Genomic DNA, 26,811 nt, shown 5'->3' on the forward strand with positions numbered 1-26,811 from the left:
GTAGAGTGTAGTAGAGTGAAGTGGCATAGAGTGCAGTGGCAGAGTGGAATGGCATAGAATGTAATGTCATAGAATTGACTGGCATAGGGCAGAGTGGCATAGGGTAGAGTGAAGTGGCGCAGAGTGGCACAGAATGGAGTAGAGTGGCAGAGTGAAGTAAAGTGACAGAGTGGAGTAAAGTGGCAGAGTAGAGTGTCGCGGGGGAGTTGTCGAAGAGGTGAGTGGTGTAAAGTAGAGTTGAGCGTCATAGGTTGGAGCAGAATAGAGCTGAGAGTCAGAGTGGAGGTGCATAGAATGGGGTATGCATGGTGTGGTAGTGCATTGCCATTACAGCACACACGTTTTCAATAGAAATCACCATTACATTTGCAAAGACATACAGATTTACTGACAAAAGTGCAACGCACAAACAATGTGTTGAAATTGGCATGACCTTGTTTATTAATCCTATTAAAATATTTGCTTACACCATAATTCAGAATTACAAAAAAGTGCTTAATTTGTGCTTTTCTAATTATTGACCTATTGTTGTTCGCTAGAAAGAAAGATAACATTCTATAGCCTTTTTACATTCTTATACTCAGCAAGACTGTCCCATAAATCCTTTCACTTTGCAGTCAGAGAAAGAAAATGAAACAACAAGCTGTTTAGGAGACAGAGCGGAACATCTGTCTTTAAATGTACAGCAAATTTGACAAGCTACAAACTAAATTCAAAGGCCTGTTTATTTATTGCCCATATTGCTTCAGCACCCCCCAACTCCCCTACTTCCAGTGCCTATGGCATGAGTGTGAAACTGAGGAAGAGGATGTTTAAGTTATGACATTAGTAAAGAGTACTGATCAAATAAAATAAGCTCGGACAGAACACTGTTCCTCACAGGCATGCAAGATTAACGAACTGGAGTGGCACCGATATGTAGAATCAGTCAAGCAGAAAGGCAGGTGGCAGGCAACTATTTCATAGAAATACACCAAGTTTACTGCTTACTGAACTAGCATATAAGGGAGATAACTGAAAACACATCTACTCTTGTGGAGTGCCTCAAAAAAGAGAACAAACAAATTGTTCCCATGAAGCTAGCACTTGGGAAAGAATACAAGAATCCAGTCAAAGAGGTGGTTAACAGGCCATACTTCGAAGGAGGGTCAATGACATGCTGGGCAGCCAAAAACAAATCAAGCCAACAAATAGAAAGCAAGCAAATGTGAGTTACAAGCCACAAAGCCAGTGGTAAGCAATGAGCGGAATGTATTCCCAGACTATTTTAGGGCTAGGATCCCAACCAGGACCAAAGAGCTACCATGTCTGCCAAGACTGTATCCATCCAGATACACTACGTATCAGGACGAGGACTCTGTGATGAAGCATGCCACTTGGAATCTCAGTGGATGAGCGTCCTTTTAACACCACAGGGTGATCCCCATGGTCAGGTAGGGAGAGAAAGGCTAAGCATGGTAGGGGTTCCCTCCTGTTGTTTACAAAATGGGTAACCATGTAATATGGTCCATTGAGGTGTTGTGCTGACATCCTAGACCATGAATCCAACAACCAAGAGCTTTGTGAATGTCACCAGAACCCTGAGAATGCAATATAAAATCATATTGCATGTTATCTGTTATGTATTATTATTATTTTTTTTACACTATACGTTTATTTCAGGCAGTTGGCTTTAAAAACACTTAAGTGCAGCTAAGGAAAGGGCACTGAATATAATTATAATAATGTTTAGGTATATCGTTCAAATAAATTGTTGATAAATAATGGCAAGCGATTATGTAGTTGCAGGGCACAACACACCATTGAGGGCAACAGTGAGACTATAAACCATACAGACAACAGAGGGAAGGTGGGGGGGAATCGGGGTCAGGGGCAGCAAGCTGCCGACAACAGGCAGGTGGGGAGGGGCTGTGGCAGCACAGAAGACCATGCATGGCAAGCAGGAGGTCTAGTGGCAGCACAACGGCGATGGTGGGCAAGAGGGAGGGGGCACGGGCATGCACAAAGGACCATGGAGGACAGAAGGGAGGGGTAGGGGTTGGACACAGACAAGAGAGGGCAGGGGAGGGACAGTGGCAGGTCCATGGAACATGGTAGGCAAAAATGAGGAAGCAGGGCATGCACACAGACATCAGAGAGCAGGGGGAAGAAGGGAAGGGGCAGCAAGCTTAGAGCAGAGGCTAAGCAGGAGGGCAATGATGGGGCATAAAATTGGGCAAGTGAGGGCAGGAGGAATGGACAATGACATGAAGCTAAATGGAGGGAAGTGGGAGCACATCAGACCATGCAGGGTAGGAGGCAGGGGGGTGGTGCATGAACTCGGCCAACAGAGAATAGGGAGGAGGTGGATAGGGCAGCAAGCGAACTGTTCAGGTGGGAAGGGCAGTGGCAGAATAATGGCCACACAGGGCTGTATCGAGGGAGCAAGGGGCATGGACTTGGACAAAGGAGAGAAAGGAGGGGCTGGGGGGCAGGAGCAGCAGGCATGAGTGGAGGCAGCACAATGCCAGGCCAGGCCCTGTGTCCATCCCCCATTGTGCATTGCAATGGGCATCTAGCTTAACAATAAATAACTCTAGAAATTCACTGAAAAAGGTTACAGGGACATTATAGTTAGGAAATAGAGCTAAAACAAACTTAGAAAGTCACTACAAAAACAAAAGTTAGAGACTTTATATATATAGTTAGGTTCAGCTTTTACATGCACAAAACCACAGAAATTCAGCTGTGTCCTAAGGTAACTATAACTCACGCCTTGCCATGCACTGGTAATTACAGCAGATATTGCATCTCTTAACGCATCTCTATGGTATCATTGATAATATCACTGTAACGTATGCAGTAAAATTATTGATAAGAAAACTGCATGGCGAGGATAAAAGTTATAGGACGTGAGCTACAGTTACTTGAAATAACTCAAACTAGAACAGCTGAATTTCTATGGTTTTGTGCGTGTAAAATCTGAACCTAACTATAACATCCCTATAGCCTTTGTTATTTTAGTGAATTTTTAAGTTTTTTTCAATGTTTCCTAACTATAACGTCCCTGTAACCTTTACTTTTCCTCGCAGGAAGTGAACATTGCCATTACACTCAAAATATGCACACAAACATGGTCAAATCTATGTCAAACATTAGGATAACTGTATGTTGTTGCCCTATGGTGAAGAGTTTTATGGAATAGAAATGACAATTTTAAATCTAATCATCTGAACGCAATGTAGATTTTCTATTCATTTAACGAAGTTCCAGGCAAATACATGTGATAAATGCTGATATTTGAGATTTGGAATGGACGCTACTGACCTGGCTCGCCTTAGCATTCACGTCACCACAACTGAAGAGTTCCTCCACTATCTTCATGTCTTTTTCAGCCTCGACAGCTGCAAGGGCAGCGAGCATGATGGGAGTGTAGCCAGCCTTGTTCTGGTGATTCACATTGCAAACATCTGCAAATGGAAACAAAGGAAGTGCGTTCGTCAATGGTAGGGATATGAAAACAGTAATTGTGCCAGTGGACTGAATGCACCCTTACATTGGTAGCCAGTGGACCACCACAAGAACTGGACACATAATGAGACACTGACGGGATAAGGGAGCTGAGTCAAGGCCAGCTGGGTTAGGGAAAAAAATCTTGAAAATTATTTGCGACTTTGCTCATGGCATGAAACGTGCGGGTGATGTAGAATACAATTTATTATTTACCAAAAATAAGCGTTACAAAATTAAAGCAATTTGTCAACAAGCCACATCACTTAGACACAGTTTCCCTGCTACCACAAGATTCTATACTTTTGACTGTTAACACTGCCATGCCGTACTGTGGAATACTGACGACTCTGTAAATCAACAATTACAAGTCTACAAACATGTTCAATGTTCAAACAAATCAGGGAGCACAGTAGCTCTAAGTCAGAACCAGCAAATACAAGTTAATTTCTTCGGAAGTTCAAACCGTGTGGATATTTTCTACAGCAGACGTCTGAACAAATACTTCCGTGGACTGGGGGAGGTCTTTCTATGAGAACAAAAAAGCCTGATTTCTGAACTGCAGCAGGGAGGCTACGTACCGATTTCCCTTCATGAGAACATATGACATTTTTAACCAACCTATGTTTTTCTTTCAAATAGGTTTAGCAAACCTGTGATATCTTCATATAACAAATTCGAAAACTGTGCTTTCCACTAACACAAACTCCATGTAATGCAAAGGATAGTCTGTTGAAGAAGTTTAACTTTGCACTTATCCTGTACCTGACCTACCACACTGAGACGATATTACGAACTGCTGCAGACACATGGGAAAGACCAGTGTGACAGGCCAGTGTGTCGAGGTCAGCTGCTGTTATGGTGTATTCTAGCCAATTTTGTGCAAGGACAGCTTTGTCCTGGATGTACAGAGCTTTATTGGACAAGGGTGCCTTGACGTTTGCTTGAAACGGGTCAAATTTTAGTAGCGTGTGTGCAAGGCTAAAGGGAAGGCAGCATGTGGTGATGGGAAAGCAGTGGTATCTTGGATGGGGTATGTGTCCATCAGGCGTTGCATCCTTTCTAGAGTGGGATGCCAAATAAAACTAGACACCGAGCTGTAATAGCAGGAGCAACTTCAAAGTGGAACTGGACCAAATGCCATGAAAGTAGAGCGGTTCCTGAAGTGCCATACAATCAATCTGCTGTTACACAAAAAGCGTTATGACACACTCGATTTGCTATGTCACAATTTACTGAGCTAACAGGTGGTCATTTAATTTACTTAATTACACGGTGAAATTGGTTAAGACTATTCATTAACTTAAATTAACGTAATTAATAATACTTTCATTTTATGTGATTTCACATTATAGAGTTATTTATATACAGAAAAAGTATATGGAGTGGTGTGGCATGGATGGTGAGGAAAGGGTGAAGTGAAGGACGAACAATTTAACTGAATTTCTTTAAAATAATTTACTGAAAGACTATATGCAGTTGTGTGAAATCTTTGCGTAGTGTATTAGGGGGCTCTACTGCTTCTATGGGTCTTTCCTATCAGAAGCTGGTAGTTTGAAGTTTGGTAGCTATTTTGCGTTGGAGCTGCTATGAGTGGCAGCTTTTTTGGGGTTTGTACATTAAAAATGGATATGTTATAGGAAACTATTTTAAGTGCTAACTCTGCCCGAAGCACCCATGCACCAGCCGCACCACAATTTTACCAAATGCAACCATGCATCTGTGGATGACAGAATGCTAAATGTAGAATATTTAAAATACAAGTCCAGCTAGCTATATGGTAGTCGGCAATCTTAGAAAATCACAACCCTGAACTGAGGATTGAGATACTCACAGAATGCAGTAAACGTGCTAACTTAACACATGACACGTCCAGTAAATGAAAAACCTACCTGCATCCAGAAGAAGCTTGACAATCTCAAAGTTTGAGTGGGACACGCTGTAATGAAGTGCTGTGTTTCCATTGCCGTCGGACATGTTTATGATGTGCCGGAGGACGCCTAATGAAACCTCGCTGAATGCAACTATGTAGTCGCCCACCATTGCAGGAACAGCTGACTTCTGACTTGAAACACGGAACCATTCATTTTGGATGGTGTTCAAACAGAGCCGCTGAAAACGTTAAATCAGACAATGTTAACGAAGGCGCTTTAACTGCAATCACACATAATCACACGTGTTGATAAAGGTACAGCTCACTTTGACCTATGTAACTGATCATGTATTGGACAGTTCGAGAGCATGTGTACTAAAATGCTTAAAAACTGCTTTCCACACCTGAATAACTTTGCAAAGGTAGCTGATCAACATAAAACTGGGCTGCTCACAATGAGGATATTACTAAAAATGGAGACAAACTGAAGCAGTAAAACTTTATTTTAGTTTCAGTAAATACTGTATATTGTCCCCAAAGCAAACCTAAATGCTTCTTGGTGCTCGCACCAAAGGATGAAAAGAGCTTCAGTAATCCGGTTAACCATGAAGTCTGCGTAAAGGACAGAGACGAGAAAACAAAAGCTATTCAGGAGAGTTGAGCAACTGAGCTGAATTTATGCTAGATGCAGAACTATTTAAATAGAGAAGGTGCAATAGAACTAATTCAGTGTGACGCAAAGGCACTGCTCTGAAAGAATAGCGTTGCTATACTTAAAAAAAAAACAAAAAAAAAAAAAAAAACACGTACAAGTTTGATCAAGACTCTAAAAAATAACTGAGTTAGTGTATTCACTGTTTAAACTGATGGCAGAATATCCCAACAAGTCTGACTCAATCAAAGGCGGCAAGTACTGAACATTTGACAGAAATCACTTGGTACACATTTACAAATGTCACAGTAGAGTCAATTTAACACATAACCATATTATAGAGGTATAGGTCAGGAAAACTACAAATGTTATATAAACTAGTGGTTTTATAGAGCAGCTTTTAGCACAGTGCCTTTACCTTGGAACAATCAAATAAGAATACACTCAAAATATGGAGCATTAGCCTACTGTATTTACAAAAATACACATAATTTAAGAAAGTCACAGAAAACACCTGAGCTCTTTGAGAATGCACTTCAAACAAGGAAACAGGTGTCTTCTGAGAACAATGACAGATACTAGAGATGACAAGTATAAAAGGAATTTATAGTTAATTTAATTAGAGAAGTAAGCCAATCAGGGATTATAACCCACTTAGGAAAATGCCCCCTCCTTCAAACAGCCACTATTAAAAAGAGGAGACTGCCTTTAAACTCTGCATGACGACGGCCAATCCTGGACGTTAAAATGATGCATAGAAAACATTACATTTACAATTGTCATTTGCTTGAAATAAAAATCCTTAATTAGCTGACGAATTGAGCCAAAAAGACTACGGTCCTGATTTACAGTTTATCACTTGTGTAAAGGATATCAAACTTATTGCAAGTGCATCCTCCTCCAAACTGTAAACCAGGCTCTGTATTACCAGAGTGGAAATTCCGGCATTGTTTTGAGAAGCAATAACTTGCCAGTCACTGGGTCTTTCTACTGACAAGACAAACATTATGTCTTTCACATAACAAATGCAGTGTTAAAAATGCAATGTTTTGAAAAGATCTTTGTTTCATTTTCCATAAACCTGAGCGTACTTAATGTTGCTACAAATTGGCACAGGTCTCTCTTTTTGACAATGAATTATCAACAGACTAGAAATCAGGCAATAACATTTTTAAAGTCAATACCAGTACAGTGGTGTAATGAAACTAGAGCCCCCCCCTTGCAAATAACAGAGGCCCCTCCCCTCCCCATGAGCTCTCAGGCCAGGGTGCTGTGCTGCGGGGGCCCCCTTGAGGTCAGGGGTTCCCCCGCACCTTGGGAGTTGCAGATGCCTTTGTTGCACCACTGTGTACTGGCAGACTAACAACGCTGCTCTGCATTTTTGTGTTTCTTTTTAAAAAAAATCTATATAATTCTTGATGAATGGAGTCGGGACCAGAGCAGTGCTATACGGTAAATCATAAATTGTTTGAACTATTCCGCCACCAGGGCCTTCCCCCTTGGTGGTGCTACAGCATAGTCAGAAATGGGATTTTTAATTTGGGATGGAGATACCCATACCAGCTCAATCAGCCCACTCTGGTTTGGTCAAAACACAGTTCTGAGGGAATTTCAACTCAACCCATGGCAGCAATAGCTCAAGCAGTAGGCAAACCCCATGGAAGTGCATGCTAAGTTCAAATAGTACCATCAATCTTTAAGTAAAAAAGACAACACAATAACATTCCCAAAAGACCTTAGGCAAAAAGGGAAAATCTCTAGCAGCTGCTACACTGATGCCTACTGTTAGAATAGTGAGTTGCAAAAGGGTTACGAACTATACTATAGCTCTAGAAATATCTCATTTAGAGTCTACAGAACATCACTGACAACTGGAAGTTATTGATTCCCAGAAAAGGCTGAATATTCTCCACCTCACTAGATGAATATGTTTATGCAAAAATAATTTACACATTGTAGTGAGTCATATCCACTAAGGTCAATTTCCTATTCTATGGAATGCAAATTAAAATGACAACTGGCTATTACTAGTTGAATCCTTCCATGCAAAGATGAGTAGGCTGAGTGGTGTATCTTAGCAGCTGTCGCTAAAATGCATTAAGAATGCAGAGATAATGTTCAAAGAATTCTAAGGGAAAAGCCACCTTTTGCTTTTTAGATTTGTTTCTAATCTCCTAAACCCAGATCATCCTGGTTTCAAGCAACACTTACTTCACTGACAGTAAAATGTGTGGTGGAATCCTTCAACAAAAATATTGACATTTTCTAAAGTAGAATAACTAGCTCAGATCTGGGTCCTCAAAGAAATTTGGCACAGATGGTGGTAACCTGAAGGGTGGGACTCATTTCCATTTTATGTTAAATTAATGGAAGAGAAATAACATTTTTTTTATTATTTTTTTTTTACTAAGGGCAGCTTTCAATCTAGGATCATTCATTACTTTAAAAAAATATATATACATAATTGTGAATACGGCCACTTTTGACATTAGAAGAGGCAGAGCTGTTATGAACGATACAGCATTTTTTATGTTGCAATGGAAGTTTGAAGTAGGCCAAGGTTTTAAGATATGGTATTTAACTAAATGCGTGTTACAGTACTACAAACTGTCTAAGAAGCACTGGTCGTATTATTAGGTCTGACGTTAGCCAAGACCTTTTTGATTTTACTAGAATTATAACCATGTAGGTCACCTAGAGAAAAATACGTTCTGAAAAAATTCTAATCCCAGGCGATATTTCAATTATTCCGGCTCATTTGCAAAATTTCCAGCATTTTCTGTTACACTTTTAAGTAAAATACAGTGAAATTATGCGGGTAAAAATTCTATTGTAGGAAAACTAGAACAATGTGAATGGACAGGTGGTGTACAGCGCTTGTTCCCTACATTTGTGTTTTTTTTTGCTTTAATTTTTTTGAGTGATCTGCATTCTCACATCCAAACTTGAGGCAGGGAGGCCTTTTCCACGAAAATATAGCCCAAAACACCACATTAGCGTTTTGTATAATTTCTCTAAAACTGCGTGCAATTATGCAAAAGGAAATTACAGGAATTTCACAACCTTCTAATAATTTTGTGACATTTCAGTCAAAACGGACCTGCATAGCTAGGCGTCTAATTATATGCATGCTTTGGTACCATCAAATGTGTTTTGGTTAAAGCACTTACACTGTAATAAGGCATTTTTTGTGAAAACAACGTTCTCTATACAATGTAAAATGGTAGGTCTGCTACTCGTTCTTCCTAGCCCCTTTTGTGACTGCACAAGTTTGTCTTCTGGCATGATGGTGTTGTCTCCAATTTTAAAATATGCTTACTGTTTACTATAGTGTGGAAACACAAAAAACAGATGTGCCTCTACGAACCCTGTTTAATTGCTACTAATGCCATTCCATTCACCACTCCTGAGAGCAGGGATAGCAATGGCAGTAACATTGGTAGCACGGAGCAAGTCAGGGATAGACACTGATAACATTAAGCTACTTTTATTTATTGTCGATGAGCAAGGGAGTATAAAAGGCGACAAGTACAGACAAGTTAAAAAAGGGAGATAACAGTGGGTAGGAAAGCAGAAAAGGTGGCATGCGAAGAGGGAACTCGATATGGGACAAACTGGACAAAGAAGAAGGCGGAGGCTCTGGTGTGCTGCTGGATGATGGGGCACTTACAGCTCAATATACAAATAAAGACAGAAAGAAACATTTTTTGAAAGGCAGGGAGCACACAAGAGCACATCACACGACCCCAGTCAAATAGGCACCTAAATGTAGGCGCACTGAATAAAAAAAAAATTACAACTTGAACTGATGGAGAACGTGTTACAAAAATGTAACCCTTAGTATGCTGCAAAACATTTGTACATTCAAACTATCATGACAAATGAATATGGAATTTATAACAAAGATTGTTAATGGAAAACACTACACTCACCAGAATGCACTGCGATGTGGACTATCAGAAAGAATCCTTTAATTAATTATATTAAATTAAGTTTGAGCAAAGAAAAGTGCCTCTACTTAATACTTGCAAGCAAGCATTTTCCCTCTGCCCACAGATATAAGTTCTTTACCCTTTGTCTAAATGTTCTGCATAGATTTGTACTTTTCCCACCATACAACAAACACCAAGTACATTTATTGTGTTTTCAAAACCTTTTAAGACTAATTTAGCCTATGGCAAGCCATGGTTTGCAAGACTGGGCTTAGTTCTAGCTGAGTGGGAACCACGCTCTTGCTTGATAAATTGAAGACTTCTGTTTCCAAAACTGTAATTAAATCAGGTTTCTCAACCCACCTCATCTTCCTTTTTTCTGTGTACTGTTAATCCCCCTAGATATTATCCTTCCCTTGATTTTACCTGTGACTCTGGTCTAAACTTGTCCGATTTCGCTGCAATGCGTGGATTTAGATAGTTCATTTTTTAGATATATACTCCTCTATTTGAGAGAAATGCTTGCCCAAAACATTTAGAACTCAATTTGTCACAAAATACTTCTGAAGCTTCTGAACTGTAACAGAGCAAAATGGCACTTACTGCAATAGAAAGGTCTTCCTACAAAGCAGAACTCTCCCCTTAATTTTGTGTGGGAAAGGGGAGACAAAATGGGGGGGGGGAGGGGGGAGGGAGGTTTCGAGAATCGCCATGCAAAGGTATAGCGCACATGCAACAAACTAACACTTTGGGTGCATGCAGTGTTTCTGAAAAGGCATAAAAACATTTAGCACAACAAAAGACCTGGTTTAAGAGAGTAGTTTGTGGGTGAAATGCACTTCTATAAGCCCCACATTTCATATGTTTGGGGAAAACAATCCTCCACAGGGAATATAGTATATTCCATGGAGAAAAAAACACCTTAAAGAGATGCTGGGAAATCGGCCAGAAATAGGTTTAAGGTGTACTCTTAGAAATCGGAGCCTGATAAACAAACAAACAAGGTTTCTGAACACCTAAAAACAAAAATCTGGAGAGTAAGACAGGAGTAGACAGATCTCCCCTCTTAGATTTCGGTCTTTGAAAACATAAGCATGGTGCAATATTAAGGTACTTCCAATTTTAACTAGGACTAAATTTACAATGGAAGATTTGTATGGTGTAGAATCTCTGGAACACGCTATGACACCACAGATGACCAAACTTACCCCATCTTTGCTTGCTAGTGTTTTGGGGTCATTAACATTGTCCTTCAAAATATTGCATGCCGACAGCATCTTCTCACTCAATTCGTATCTAAATAAATAAACATAAAACAAACAATGTGCTTTAACTAATGCTGTTTCTGCACTTGTGATGAATCACATGCTAGAAACATTGCAGGGAGTGCACTGAATGTTAACAGTTAATGCAAATAGGCAGATATTCTTCCATTGGCACTCTAACTCGCATATGCTCGTCTGATCCCAAGATGCATTTCTTTAGTAATCCAAAAAAAAAGTCTAATGGACTATTTCTCTTTTCAAAATTAGCAACAAATCACAAGATAATTATCCAATAACAACAAAAACATGAAAAACAAACGCGACAATATCAATATCACATAGAAAACCATTTTTAAGAAGGAAACAAACAGGGTGTAGTATTGGTTGCCTTCCATTGTGCAGTTTTAAGACATCGAGCAGGAACACAAACTTGGAAGACTAGAAGATTTACAATAGCAAAACGTAGGAAAATCTCTTGATGCCTTGGTCACTCAACATACTGTGATACCCGCCTGCCACTGAAGACAGTAGCATTTGCTTCAATGTCACACTGCGGGCTAAGTTGGGCCAAATGGGTCACTATCCCATAGGAAGGGCTCCAGGAACAGAATATGTTCATGTATGCTTGAAACATTAGCTATTGTCTTGCATCAATACTACTTATGTCAAACAACTTAGGGAAGTTTGCTTGGAAAGAGCCAGAGGTAAGCTGGAGAAGCAACTTTCAGGGTTCTTTGGGGAGGGGTAAGGGGAACATGTTTTTTTTTTTTTTTACCTTTTAAAGACAGATAGGGGGATACTTTTTAAGTATCGATACAGGATAATGAACCTGGCTTATCACGGAAGAAATTAAAGGCTATAATGAAAACTTGGTAGAAATGTATACACTCCTAATTAACGATACCACAGTTGCTTACTTTCCAGAATAAAAGCCTGCATTTCTGGGAACAGCACGTTCTTTTCGCTCGACATTCTTCCTCGTGCTTACTTTATGCAGATAATGAGCTTCGGGCTTTGAATTAACAGTCTGCACCTAATCGCACTTAATAACAGCTTAGATGAAGTTAATATCTTTTACCTAGCTAACACACAAGTATCATTAACAGCACTGCTAAGCCAGAGCCTTAATCAAAAAGACCAAAGGGTGCCATTGCACCAAATACTTTGCTGGTTAATGTAATAAGTTAAAAGGTAGTGTGATGTTTTCTTACTTTTAAACTGAATTACCCTCTCTCATCTACTGCAGATGGTATTGGCGCCAAAGATAATTTAATACAGTATTTAGAATACCCAAATTAAACTGAGAAAACACGTTCCCCTGGTAACTCCAAATAAAAGAAAGATGACTGAATAACAACTCTGTCTGAACCTTGGTTGCAGAGAAACCAGCACGTACATCTCACAGATCCAACGCATCAAACTGGAAAGGAGCATTATATTTACAAGAGCAGGGACATCAAACTAAGGAAATATATTTAAACTGTAAAACCAAGAGAACAACGTAAACAGTGTATTTCGTAGGTGGGAAGATCATGAAGTGGTTATTGTTTATTTTAATATATGATATTGTGATGGTAAAATAGTGAAATAGAAAAATATATAAGGTTAATATTAAAAAGAAACAAACTACAGGATACCTTATAGACAACCCAGAGAAACGAATTCGTTTGCTTTTACCTGCCTTTATTTCCTCAAACATTTCCGCTGTAGTATATGAGCCAAAGAGGGAAGTCAGAGAGAATAAGGGTTGTGTATTCCCAGCTCGTTATGGTTATCTAAGAATCAGTAGCAGAACCCACTCCAGAGGAATATTAATTAGCCCATCAAAATAAGGAAATACACAATTTTCGTAATTACTAATAAACAGTAAAAGATAGTTATGGCTAATAAATTCAAAACGCATATCTCAACAATAACTCAGTCTCAATGCTTTTTACAACATTTTACTGACGCTGGTGAAATGTTTGAGAAAGTCAATGCTCGTTACAGACATCTGCAGGACAGGAGTTTGAATGCCTTGAAGGGAGGTAAAATGAGTACCATGAAACTGGGTAATAATATCGCCTAATTTAGAGCGCGCAAAATTGCGAAAGTTGAGTACAAAACGCTATATTAAAAAAAAAAAAAAAGTTACTGCTTCCAAAAAGTAGCAACATAACATACCTTTCTCTGATTTCCACCTTCTCTGGCTCTTTCTCGTCAATATGCACTTTGGTTTCCTCTACAGCAGAAGACAAACTTTCTATGTGAACGCCATCCGCCCCACTTAACAAACCCTTTTGTATCTCTATCACTTCACCATGAAAACCTTCTGCCCTCTGGCACTCATCGGATTCTGTGGAGGTGCTCTCATCCGAACTTGAATCATCACTGGATGTGGTCTCATACCTAGGAAAACAACCGAAATGTTTAACAAACATCAACAGCAAACATCACCCTCAATTATTAATAATGACTACCGGATTTGAGCAAGTATTGCTTCAATTTATATGTTAGCTTCAATAAAAAGCATTTATGGACATCAGATGGACACATACACGTGTCCAACAAAGTATAACCATCCATAAGCAAAACAAAAGTCAAAGCATCAAATAGTGCAAGGACCTACATCAAGTTAGTGAGAACGTCTTCTCACTAAAAACGTGACTCAGTGACCTCTCATACTGTAAGGAACAACCTGACACTTATTACCTCCTTTCCCACTTGCGAGCAGAACAAGAGTAAGAATGCCTACTTGCACAAGACGCCACTGCACCAGCCGAGTGCCTCGATCACTAGCAGGGGCAGGGCCCAGGCTGCACCTCTGGTCGGGAAGGTGCCCGGACAAAACCTCTGTGCCGGATTTACATTAAAGCAGATTGCGTTGTTATCTGCATCCTTGTTGTGTCTAGTGCAGTACTTTAAATGAGCCGGTACTGAGTACCGCAACGTTTTTAATTGGATAGGGAGAGTACCTGCACTTCTCAAGAAAAACAATACTTTTAATTGGAGAGTACCGGCACTCCTATTTTTCCATTTCAAGCACTGGTCTAGTGATGCTCTGTGGTGTTGGTTGATCAGTTCGGATATAGCTTTCTAAGACTGTTATTGTCTCTGCTTAGCCAATCTGATCAACTGATTGTATTTTATCTTGACTATATTCTCTATCATGGTGCAGTGCATTGTTATGGAGTATATTTGATGTTTTGTTATTCTATATGGTATGATCAATAAATAAAACATAAAAAATGTATTGTCTTCAATCACATTATGCCTACATCCCAACAGCGCTGCAGATTCACATGCCGTGCATTATCCTGCCATCTAGTGTTGGGCTCTGAGTGTTACAAGTTGTTTTTCTTCGAAGAAGTCTTTTCGAGTCACGGGACCGAGTGACTCCTCCCTTTCGGCTCCATTACGCATGGGCGTCGACTCCATCTTAGATTGTTTTCCCCGCAAAGGGTGAGGTAGGAGTTGGTAAAGTAAGGATACTAGAGGTGCCCATGCAATGGAGTAGAAATGTATGTACATAGTGTGTATTAAAGGAATATTTATTTACATATTTACAATTTACATGCAACTAAAACGGCTACAGGCTCCCGGGGAGGGCGCATGTGAATCTGCAGCGCAACATGCCACGAACAGATGTACACTGGGTAAGTGACATTGGGGGTTATTCTAACTTTGGAGGAGGTGTTAATCCGTCCCAAAAGTGACGGAAAAGTGACGGATTTACCACCAGCCGTATTACAAGTCCATTATATCCTATGGAACTCGTAATACGGGTGGTGGTATATCCGTCACTTTACCGTCACTTTTGGGACGGATTAACACTCCTCCAAAGTTAGAATAACCCCCATTATCCGTTCAATGGCATGTGTAGCTGCAGATACACATGCTGTGCACAGACTACAAAGCAGTAATCTCCCCAAAAGCGGTGGTCAGCCTGTAGGAGTTGAAGTTGTCTGAAATAATGTTCTCAGTACAGCCTGTCCTACTGTGGCTTGTTGTATTGCTAACACATCTACACAGTAATGCTTAGTGAATGTATGGGGCGTAGACCAGGTGGCTGCCTTATAAATCTCTGTCATTGGTATATTATCAAGAAAAGCCATTGTGGTGCCTTTTTTCCTAGTGGAATGTGCCCTTGGAGTAATGGGTAATTCTCTTTTAGCTTTAAGGTAACAGGTCTGAATACATTTGACTATCCATCTGGCGATGCCTTGTTTGGATATAGGGTTACCTGCATGAGGTTTTTCGAAAACTACGAACAATTGTTTTGTTTTTTGAAATTGTTTTGTTCTGTCAATGTAATACATTAGCGCTCATTTAATGTCTAATGTATGCAATGCCCTTTCTGCTACTGATTCTGGTTGTGGAAAGAAGACTGGGAGTTTCACAGTTTGGTTTAGATGAAACAGTGATATGACTTTTGGTAAAAATTGTGAATTTGTACGGTGAACCACTTTATGTTTATGTATCTGTATAAAGGGTTCTTGGATAGTAAATGCCTGTATTTCGCTAACTCTTCGTAGAGAAGTGATGGCTATTAGAAAGGCTACTTTCCAAGTCAAAAATTGGATTTGAGAAGAATGCATGGGTTCAAATGGTGGACCCATGAGTCGTGTTAGTACAAAATTAAGATTTCATGAAGGTACTGGTGGTGTCCTTGGGGGTATGATTCTTTTTAGTCCCTCCATAAAGGCTTTGATAACTGGGATTCTAAAAAGCGATTTTGTATGTGTAATCTGCAAATAAGCAGATATTGCAGTGAGATGGATTTTAATGGAAGAAAAAGTAAGATTTGCTTTTTGTAAGTGTAGTAAATAACTTACAATGTTTTGTATGGAGGCGTTTAGCGGCGTAATTTGATTAGCCTGGCAGTAGAAAACAAACCTTTTCCATTTATTAGCATAACAATGACTTGTTGTGGGTTTTCTTGCTTGTTTAATGACCTCCATACACTCTTTTGAGAGGTTTAGATATCCGAATTCTAAGATTTCAGAAGCCAGATTGCTAGGTTGAGCGATGCAGGATTCGGGTGCCTGATCTGTTGTTTGTGTTGTGTTAACAGATCTGGTCAGTTTGGTAGTTTGATGTGCGGTACTACCGAGAACTCCAACAGTGTGGTGTACCACGGTTGGTGAGCCCACGTTGGTGCTATGAGTATTAGTTTGAGTTTGTTTTGACTCAGTTTGTTGACCAGAAAAGAAATGAGCGGGAGATGGGGAAAAGCGTAAGCAAATATCCCTGACCAGCTGATCCATAGAGCATTGCCCTTGGACTGACAGTGTGGGTATCTGGACGCGAAGTTTTGGCATTTTGCGTTTTCTTTTGTTGCAAACAGATCTATGTTTGGTGTCCCCCAGCGATAGAAGTGATCTTTTAGAATTTGGGGATGTATTTCCCATTCGTGAGACTGTTAGTGATCTCGACTGAGATTGTCGGCTAACTGATTGTGAATGCCTGATACATATTGTGCTATCAGGCGAATGTTGTTGTGAATTGCCCAATGCCAAATTTTTTGCGTTAGGATACACAGTTGTGACGAGTGCGTCCCCCCCTGTTTGTTTAAATAATACATTGTTGTCATATTGTCTGTCTTGACAAGAATATGTTTGTGGGCTAGAAGGTGCTGAAAGGCTTTTAGTGCTAGAAAGACTGCTAGCAGTTCTAAATGATTTATGTGAAGTTGTTTTTGTTGACTGTCCCATTGACCTTGTATGCTGTGATTGTTGAGGTGTGCTCCCCACCCAATCATGGAAGCGTCTGTAGTGATAATGGCGGGAGGTACTGGGTCTTGAAAAGTCCGCCCTTTGTTTAAATTTACAGGGTTCCACCATTGAAGCGAAGAGTGTGTTTGGCGGACTATCAACACTAGATCTTGGAGGTGACCCTGTGCCTGCGTCCATTGTTTTGCTAGGCACTGTTGTAAGGGCCGCATGTGTAGTCTTGCGTTTGTGACAATAGCTATGCATGAGAACATCATGCCTAGTAGTTTCATCACAAACCTGACCGTGTATTGTTGGTTTGATTGCATGCTTGATTTTATATTTTGAAACGACTGGACTCTTTGTGGACTTGGAGTGGCAATTGCTCTGTGTGTGTTGAGTGTTGCTCCCAAGTATTGTTGTATTTGGGATGGTTGTAAATGTGATTTTTGGTAATTTATAGAAAACCCTAGTTTGTGCAGAGTATCTATTACATATTGCGTTTGAATTTGACATTGTTGTTGAGTGTTGGCTTTTATTAGCCAATCGTCTAGATACGGGAATATGTGCATGTGATTTCTCCTTATATGAGCTGCTACTACAGCTAGGCATTTTGTAAATACCCTGGGGGCCGTTGTTATTCCGAATGGCAACACTTTGAATTGGTAATGTTTGCCTTGTATTACAAACCTGAGGTATTTCCTGTGAGATGGATGGATGGATGGATGGGTATGTGAAAATACGCATCCTTTAGATCCAGTGTTGTCATGTATTTCCCTTGTTTTAGTAAAGGGATTACATCCTGTAGTGTTTCCATGTGGAAATGATCTGATTTGATGAAGAGATTCAGTGTTCTGAGATCTAAAATAGGCCTTAACGTTTTGCCTTTCTTTGGGATGAGGAAATACAGGGAGTAAACCCCTGTTCCTCTCTGGTGATAAGGTACCAGTTATATGGCTTCTTTTGCTAGTAGTGCTTGGACCTCTATTTGTAATAGGTCTAAGTGTTGTATTGACATTCTGTGTGTTCTTGGGGGAACATCTGGAGGGAATCTTGTGAACTCTATGCAGTAACCATGCTGGATAATTGATAGAACCCACGTGTCTGTGGTAATGTGTGTCCAATTGTGGTGGCATTTTGTTAATCTCCCCCCCACTGGTGATATGTGTTGGGGAAGTGTGACATTGAAGTCCCTGCTTGCTACCAGGGGTCTGCTTGGCAGGCTGGAATTTCCCTCTTCCTCTTGGGAACAGTCCTCTGTAGGAACCACGAAAACCCCCTCTCTGGTACTGAGATTGGTAAGTGGGTTTTGTTTGGGAGGTGGATGGTTCTGAGGGTTGCTGTCTAAACCCTCCCCTAAATTGTGGTTTCCTAAATGTTCCCCTGTATTGAGAGGAGTAGAGCGCGCCCATGGCTTTGGCTGTGTCCTTTTTTCATTTTTTCTATTGTGGTATCCACTTCCGGGCCGAATAGTTGATGTTGATAAAACGGCATATTCAATACCGCTTGCTGTATCTCTGGTTTAAACCCAGAACTTTGCAGCCATGCATGCCTTCTAATTGTTACTGCTGTATTTACAGTTTGTGCCGCTGTATCAGCAGAGTCTACTGCAGAGTGGATCTGGTTGTTCGATATGGCCTGTCCTTCTTCAACCACTTGTTGGGCACGTTTTTGATGCTCTTTGGGGAGGTGCTGGATGATGTCTTGCATCTCGTCCCAGTGTGCTCTCTCGTAGCGGGCAAGGAGGGCTTGTGAGTTGGCAATTCGCCACTGATTTTCTGCTTGCGATGCCACTCTTTTCCCTGGTGCGTCGAATTTAAGACTTTCCTTATCAGGGGGTGGCGCATCCCCTGATGACTGCGAATTAGCCCGTTTTCTTGCAGCCCCCACAACCACTGAGTTCAGAGGGAGCTGTTGTGTTATAAACACAGGGTCTGACGGGGGCGGTTTATATTTCTTCTCGACCCTTGGTGTGATTGCTCTCCCTTTCACTGGTTCTTGGAAAACCTGTTGTGCATGTTTAAGCATGCCCGGTAACATTGGCAGGCTTTGATACGATGCATGCGTGGATGCCAGAGTGTTAAACAGGAAGTCATCTTCCACTGGTTCTGAGTGCATTGTTACATTGTGAAATGTTGCTGCTCTGGCCAGTACCTGCGTGTAGGACGTACTGTCCTCTGGCGGCAAAGGTTTTGTCAGATAACACTCTGGACTGTTGTCCGAAACTGGTGGGTCGTATAGATCCCAGGGGTCCGCATCGTCTTGAGTCATCCCAGTATGTGTGGGTGACTGTGCCATTGGTGTACCCACTGGTGACAACTGTGGTGATTGCAGTGGGGACATTTGTGGTGAGAATTGTGGTGGTGGTGACCTTTCTCTAACCACTTTGGCTTTTGGTTGCATCTCAGTCTCGTGAAAAGTCAGTTTTCTTTTGGACTTGAGCGGAGGGATGGTTTGTATCTTCCCTGTGTGTTTCTGGATTTCTAGCCTTTTGCTGAGTTTGATCATACTCTTCTAAATCCAGTTCCTGCTCAAATCTGTGCTTTTCTTTGAGCTGTAGAGAGAGCCCCTGCTCTTCCATGTAGGACGTCTTTTTCGGCTCAGAAGCCATTTTGTTCGGTATCGAAACCCCAATGGAGATTGTCGGTTACGGCTCTGAGTGGCTTTTTTGAGGTTTACTCAACTATTCGATGCCGACTCTTTTCGGTGCCGGTTTCTCGACCGGAGTCGGAAGTCTTCGGCACTAATTTGGCCTTTTTCGGTGCCGATGTTACTTGGTCACCGTCTTTTCTGTGGGTTGAGCCATGGCCTTCCGGCAGTGGCGTCCCCAAGGCCTTTTGTTTCTTGACCTGACCTTGAGTGTGGGACGGGGCAGGTGTAATCACTTTTTGTGCCGCCGTCGGTGGTCGATCCCCGTCGTCCGAACCCTGGATGGATATCCACATCTCTTCTTCCTCGGCGTCGAGATGTTGTGACTGTTTCAACGCCATCTGTAACCGTCTTGCGCGTCGATCTCTTAAGGTCTTCTTGGATCGAAACGCTCTGCAGGCCTCACAAGTATCCTCTCTGTGTTCGGGCGATAAACACAGGTTACAGACCCGATGCTGGTCTGTGTAAGGATACTTGGCGTGGCACTTCGGACAGAAACGGAAAGGGGTCTGGTCCATTAGTTCTTTGTCGACGGGTGTGGTCGGGCCGACCAGGCCTTGATTAAGTGCGGAAGCCCCGAAGGGCCGCCGAAGCGGTCTTGTTGTCGGTGCCAATGTCATGATACTAAACCGGTCCCGAACGCAAACAATACCGACGAATTTCGATGATTTTCTAAGTTTCCCCGATTCGAATTACGGAGCGAAGAGGAACACATCTGAACCCGATGGCGAAAAGAAAACAATCTAAGATGGAGTCGACGCCCATGCGCAATGGAGCCGAAAGGGAGGAGTCACTCGGCCCGTGACTCGAAAAGACTTCTTCGAAGAAAAACAACTTGTAACACTCCAAGCCCAACACTAGATGGAAGGATAATGCACAGCGTGTGTATCTGCAGCTACACATGCCATCGAACACACAAAAATAAAACATAAGTAAACATAGAGGCTGTTATCCAGACTACTTCATTCCTTGATCTGTTGTATCATTCACATATTTCTGGTGCCCACTATAGCATAAAGCATGGGGCAGTGCGTCAGCCCACTTCAGTCACTAACTAACTTCGCTGCGAGTGACAATATTCTTCTACTTCACAAGTAACACATCCACACAGAAAGTAGTTCCCCTCAGGGCTATGAACTGCAATATAAACATATACAAAAGATGTTCTTTTTTTAAGCCAAAAAATATTTTAGCTTTTAGCCAATCTTTATTATAGATATTGCATGGGGCTCCCGCAGAACCCCCATAAAATGTATACAAAAAGCATGGTAAAAGAAAACAAGCACTGGCTAAGACAAAAGGGTGGCGGGCAACACTAGACCTAAGGGCTTTGCCAGTGCTTTTTCATAACGGGAGCAGATTCCAGTGTGTAAGAGCATCTCTGGATAAGGGTGTACCCGACATAGGTTTTGGTGAATTCTGGTACAAAGAGGCATTGTGCCTCACAACACATGGAACGACTAAGGGACAAGTAACCCAATGAAGTTCTGAAATTGCCTTTATGTCTAAATTCAACCTCTTGTAGATGTGAAATGCTTTGGACGCCACATTGATCTGCCGATGACTGCAAACATATTCCACAATACATACAAGCAAGTAAATCTTTTGATCAAGAATACTGGACAATTTTGGTCTCCACAAAGACATGCAGAACCACTCGGATTACTTATAACAGGCTTTTCACAAAACCGAAAACTAGCTTGTGGAAACACAAACATTACGGAGAAATGAACTGGAGCGGAAAGAAAGAAACAAGACTAAAACAAGAGAGGAATTAACATACGTAAAAAGTAAATTAATGGTGAAATTACAGGAGGAGCTATAGAGTAGACAATGAATAGCATGTTAGGTGAAAGGAACAAAAAGGTACACAAAGGAAGTACGCTGACCAAACAAAACAGGGAATATTAAAAGACTACTCAAGCAATAGAGAGCGCAAAAATGTGCTATGCCTTACCCTCCATTAATCCCAACGAACTGAAGATTTTTCTTAGTGTTACTGGACACCTTCTTGTCGTCTTTCTTTTTCATAATGGATTTTAATGCACTCTGGTTACCTTTTACTGAAGAGAATACATTGACATTAGTTGATACGAAAGCACATACTTGAAGCACCTACTAAATAATGTTATTCTAAAGGTGCACACATTTCTCAATATTATAAACAGTTTAGCATATAGGTTTATATAATAGACCAATATCTGATTGTTTGTAGTAGTACCTACCCATCTACAAACACCACCCTCCCTATTCAACATACAATCTACTTTCATTTTCCTTTTACAACATTTTTTTCGGTACTCGGTGAGTAAAGTTTACGGAGAGCAGATGAGGCAGCAAGTCTGCAGAGACTTTTATATATTTTTTGGAGATCTATAAAAAATTGGCTGAGTACAAATGCATATGATCTTGGTGGACAATATATACAAAACCGCCACATACAAAAAAGGACTTTTTTTTTTATATCTGCTTATATTAACAATTATATTGAATTTTTATATATATATATATATATATATATATATATATATATATATATATATATATGTTATTATATTGAGGAAATTATTTGTGTTAAGATTGAGTATTTGTTTTTGATTGTTTGATATTTGGTCATAGTGTGTTTGTTCTCGATTTTGTTATATGTTGTCTGGATTGAGGTCTGTATGTCTATGTTGTGTTGTTTATATATTTGATTTTTGCTGTATGGTATCTGTCATGTTGAGATTAGGATTAGGTTGTTAGGATTTTATTTATTTGATATACACTAAAAGGTAGTTGATCTATGTTTGATTTGTATTTCATTATAACATTTTTCTTTTGTAATTTAGATTACTATTTCAGGGACCCCCTTTGTGTGCTTTTTCCTTGAGTCACTATTAGGCCAGAGCTAGTCACATTATCATCAAGAATGCCCCAAATGTAAAAAAATGGCCCATTATTATGACATAAATAGCTGGACTATTGTCAGAAATGTAAGCACTACATCAAATTGTGAGCTCAGAAGAAATATTTCCATAAATAGGAATAAAGAAAAGAATGATTGATTGGTGGGTGATAAAAAGATGGGATGACATGAGATACAATGTATCAACAGTGCAGCTGTTATTGACTTTATAGACAATAACATAAGAATTTGACATTAAAATACATTCTTGGTTTAAACAAAAGTGACACCCTGTAGGTAATAAGAAACTGTAAAGAAAAAATGACCTGTTTTGCATATTATGCCATCTCCATTACATATAACACTGTATGCATAAGTGGTATAATGTCTAGGCAGACACAGATATCCAGTCACAGATATCCCATACTCTGTGGATTGTTAAACGTCACCACATAACACAAATTACCATAGAGTCCAGAGATCATCTCTTCATCAGACAGAGGTAACGTGCTGTTGGAATCAAGAAAGGATTGACTGGTTGGACCCATTGCAACACTCATCGTAACCTTCTCCCCTTGGGTGGTCTTAACTTCATGTTCAACCATTCGAGTGCTTGATGTCACTTTTGTGTTGGTAATTTGACCGTGAGAGTCAGACCCAAGATCATCTGTTGGTAAACAGGAGTAAGTCATTAGCACACAACCTAACACAGCAAATTACACTTTCAAAGAAAAAGACTCCCCACATTCTGATCATGTAAAACTATTAGAGTGTATATATTTGGCTCAGAAGCAGTGCTTAATTCGAGTGGTGGTTGCAGGCGGAGGCCACAGGCACTCATTTCTGGGGACCTGGACTTATTTTTACTCAACAAAGTTTGTCATAGAAGAAGAGAGAGAAAAACAGCAAAGGAGGAAATAAGGAAGAGAACGATGGAAAGACGTGGCATAAGAAAAAAGAAGAGATGAAAAGGAACTTACCGCAATGCAGGGCAGGGATAGGATATTAGTAGATGAAATAAGCACAAGGTGAAATAATAACTATTAGGAAGTATTGGCATTCTGCAACACTGACATTCAGAAGTGTTGCCACTGGGCTTTTTGGAAACATTTGGGCCACTGTGCTAATTATTATTGTTTACAAATTAAACACTGCCCAGCAGTACAAAGGATTTTGAACAACTGCCTTGCTATAATACAATATCCAAGAAAAAGCAGGCTAGCTGAATTCCCAAATAAATCTAACCTGCATCCACTACAAGAAACTAACATATACAGCTAACTGATGACCCACACAGAGGTCCCGTTCTTATTATTGAATTATTCTGATAACAAATTAGAAATGAACCCCCCATCTTGGATCTCTAACTACCCACTCAAATTAACACCACTGTTTAACTAGAAGAACGTCAGATGACCCAATAAACACAGACTGCAAAAATCTACCTGCTCAGATAGATCACCTCCTTCCTTACCGGAAAAACCGAGAAGATCTACATTCCATCTTTCATCTCCGAACCCAAGGAGATCACCCGCAGTGTCCCTCAGGACTCAGCCCCACGCTCTTTAATTCATATATGATCCAGCTGGCCAACACTGTCAGATCCCACGGTCCCAACATAATTTCCTATGCAGACGACACCCAACTCATCCTCTCACTCACCGACGACCCGTCCACCACCAAAACCAGCTTCCACAGATGCATGATAAGCATTGCTGATTGGATGAAGAACAACTGCCTGCAGCTGAACAAGACAAAAGTACTGATCTTTGGCAACAACAGCAGCACATGGACTGACTCCTGGGGGCCATTACACCTAGAACCCACACCCACTCCACCTCCGACCACACCAGAAATCTTGCATCACCATTGACAACAAGGTCACCATTAAATCACAGATTAACGCTGTCTCCTCTGCCTGCTCCCTCACTTTGCACATGCTATGTAAGATCTTTAAGTGGCTACCTATACATACGAGATGCACCATGACACAGGCCCTCATCACCAGCGGAATGGACTACGGCAACGCCCTCTACGTAGGAATCGCCGCACACCCCCTACAGAGACGTCAGACCATACAGAATACCACAGCCAGAATCATCCTCGGTCTTCCCCGGCGAACCCACATCACACCCCACCTCAAGCAACTCCACTGAATCCCTGTACGGAAGATGCCAATTCAAGCTGCTGATCCACTCACATAAGGATGTACACATCCAAGAACCAGTGTATATTAATCACCGTCTGAACTTCCACCAACGGTCGAAAAGACTATGCTCTGCCTCCCTTTCACTTGCCCATACTCCCCGCATCTACCAAAGCGGGAGTGGAGGATGCTCCTTCTCTCACGCTGCAGAAAAAACCTGGAACAGTCTCTGCACACACCACTGGACCATCACCTCACTAACAGAATTCCAAATGGGTCTTAAGAACTGGCTTTTCGAATAAGCCTCCGGGACCTGCAAGCGCCTGTATACCTTATCGGGTGATTAGCTGTGCTTTATAAACACTGATTGATTGATCTATTGTGACTTGCAGGTCACAAGTTCTAGTAAGGCAAAGCAGATCCAGACTTGTGTACTTGGTAATACAGAGAACCCGAGTAACAGCAAAAGTGTCGTAGTAGGCACTTCATAAAAATCAAGTTATTAGATATTAGAAATTAGAAAAAAATACCATACTTAATAGCAACGAACTTCCACATAGTCAAAACCCACTTCCATGTCCAAGACTACTTTCAGCATCATCACCCTAATCTGATTCAAACTAGCAGATCTATGTCCCACAAAGACACTTCACACTGAGCAAAGTAAATCATCTGTTTATAAATCACTGTTACACATACTGGATCTCAGCAACATATTACTCCATCAAAAGATCTGCCTTCCTAAGCAAATGAAATTGGAAACCTTGGCCCAGATGTACAAAGCCTTTTTCAAGTCGATTAGCTATGTACCAAAGAAAAATGAGCTTCGGGAACTTGTTAACCAAACTGCATTCTGCTTTTGCGATTCGGTATTAGAAAGGGGCGTATTTAAGGCGTCCCTTTCTAATACCGAATCGCACTGGCATGTAGGAATGTTTTGCGACCATGAATGCAGTCGCAAAACATTCTCAGTTGCCACCAACTTCAATTGGTGGTAACCCATTCACAAATGGGAAGGGGTCTCAGGGGACCCCTTCCCCTTTGAGAATGGCAGTGAAAACGAGGAAAACTAGTTGCTTTAAAAAATAAAAAAATAAAACATTGCTTTATTTAAAAGCAATCACTGACATGGTGGTCTGCTGCCCCCCCCCCATCCCCCCCCCCCCCCCCAAAAAAAGCATGTCACCATCCTTGTGATTGTGGCCATTTCGAAATGCAACCTGCCTCATGAATATTAATGAGGCAGGTCTCTTGCGACCCATTTGGGAATCGCAAACAGTGTAAAACACACTGCTGTAAATCCCAGTTTGCGATTTTCTAATAGCAAATTGCAAAGATTCGCTATTAGGAAATCGCAAACCACTTTTTTGATACATCTGGCCCCATGTCTTCTCGCAATCAACCTTTATTTCTGACAATAAGATTTTTTGGAATTACTCATAAAGCTTGCTATTTGGATGCAAGTTAGAAGCATCACCGACAATTAAGATGCATCTCTCCAGATCCTACTTGACCTCTAGGCAGTGTTGGATGCAGCCGACCAAATGAAATTAGGCAACACCCTGAAGACCAACAAGGACATCACTGGCAGAGTCCTTAAATAGATCTTATTTCTAGAACATTGGCCAGATATGGTAAAAATTGCATGCTCCGAATCCTTCCTAGTGATGTTGCCACAGACAATCACCCAAGAATCAATCCTCTTCACCATATAAATGGAGCCTATTGGAGCAGTGATTAACAATGGCAAACCACCAAGATGTCAATGACACACAACTGTAGCCTGGAGTATCATGTGAATGGGACATCTTGACAGAAGTGCTTTGCAAAAAAAAAAAAAAAAAAAACCCTACCCCATTCGTGCATAAAGAAGTTTTTATATGTCAGTTAAAAAACATACCACTGTAAATCACTATTTCCAATTAATCATAGGGAATTGCAGAGATGTATTTCAACAATGAAATAGCCAATTATCCAGGAACTACTGCTTTCTGAAACCAAATGTTTAATCATGCACATCATTTTACATTGTTAGTATTTCTGAGATGATACATACAGAGCTTGACCTCTTAGTGCTAAAGTGATTTTCAATCCATATCCAACTTTTTTTTTAATAGAGTATATTCATTAGGCTGGAGTGGCCGTTATAGGTATGGGGCAAGGAGGAGATTACAGTGCACAGTGCACTACAGTTAAGTAGCATGTGTCTTGCTGCTGTGTATACTTGT

General features: G+C 40.8%; 1 protein-coding gene across 8 annotated transcripts in view; it reads right to left on the reverse strand.

The window, feature by feature from the left end:
- Positions 1-26,811, reverse strand: part of KANK1 (KN motif and ankyrin repeat domains 1) — a 561,634-nt gene that overhangs the window by 31,976 nt on the left and 502,847 nt on the right. For all 8 annotated transcript variants that reach the window (XM_069228585.1, XM_069228594.1, XM_069228570.1 and 5 more), the window contains 6 exons: positions 22,904-23,104; positions 21,508-21,613; positions 13,375-13,599; positions 11,155-11,242; positions 5,382-5,601; positions 3,307-3,449 (listed from right to left, as the gene is read on the reverse strand). In XM_069228585.1, the coding sequence (XP_069084686.1) occupies positions 3,307-3,449; positions 5,382-5,601; positions 11,155-11,242; positions 13,375-13,599; positions 21,508-21,613; positions 22,904-23,104 (983 nt within the window). The remainder of the gene's footprint in view (positions 1-3,306; positions 3,450-5,381; positions 5,602-11,154; positions 11,243-13,374; positions 13,600-21,507; positions 21,614-22,903; positions 23,105-26,811) is intronic.

Source organism: Pleurodeles waltl, chromosome 1_1 (genome assembly GCF_031143425.1).
Source record: "Pleurodeles waltl isolate 20211129_DDA chromosome 1_1, aPleWal1.hap1.20221129, whole genome shotgun sequence".
Taxonomy (NCBI): Eukaryota; Metazoa; Chordata; class Amphibia; order Caudata; family Salamandridae; genus Pleurodeles; species Pleurodeles waltl.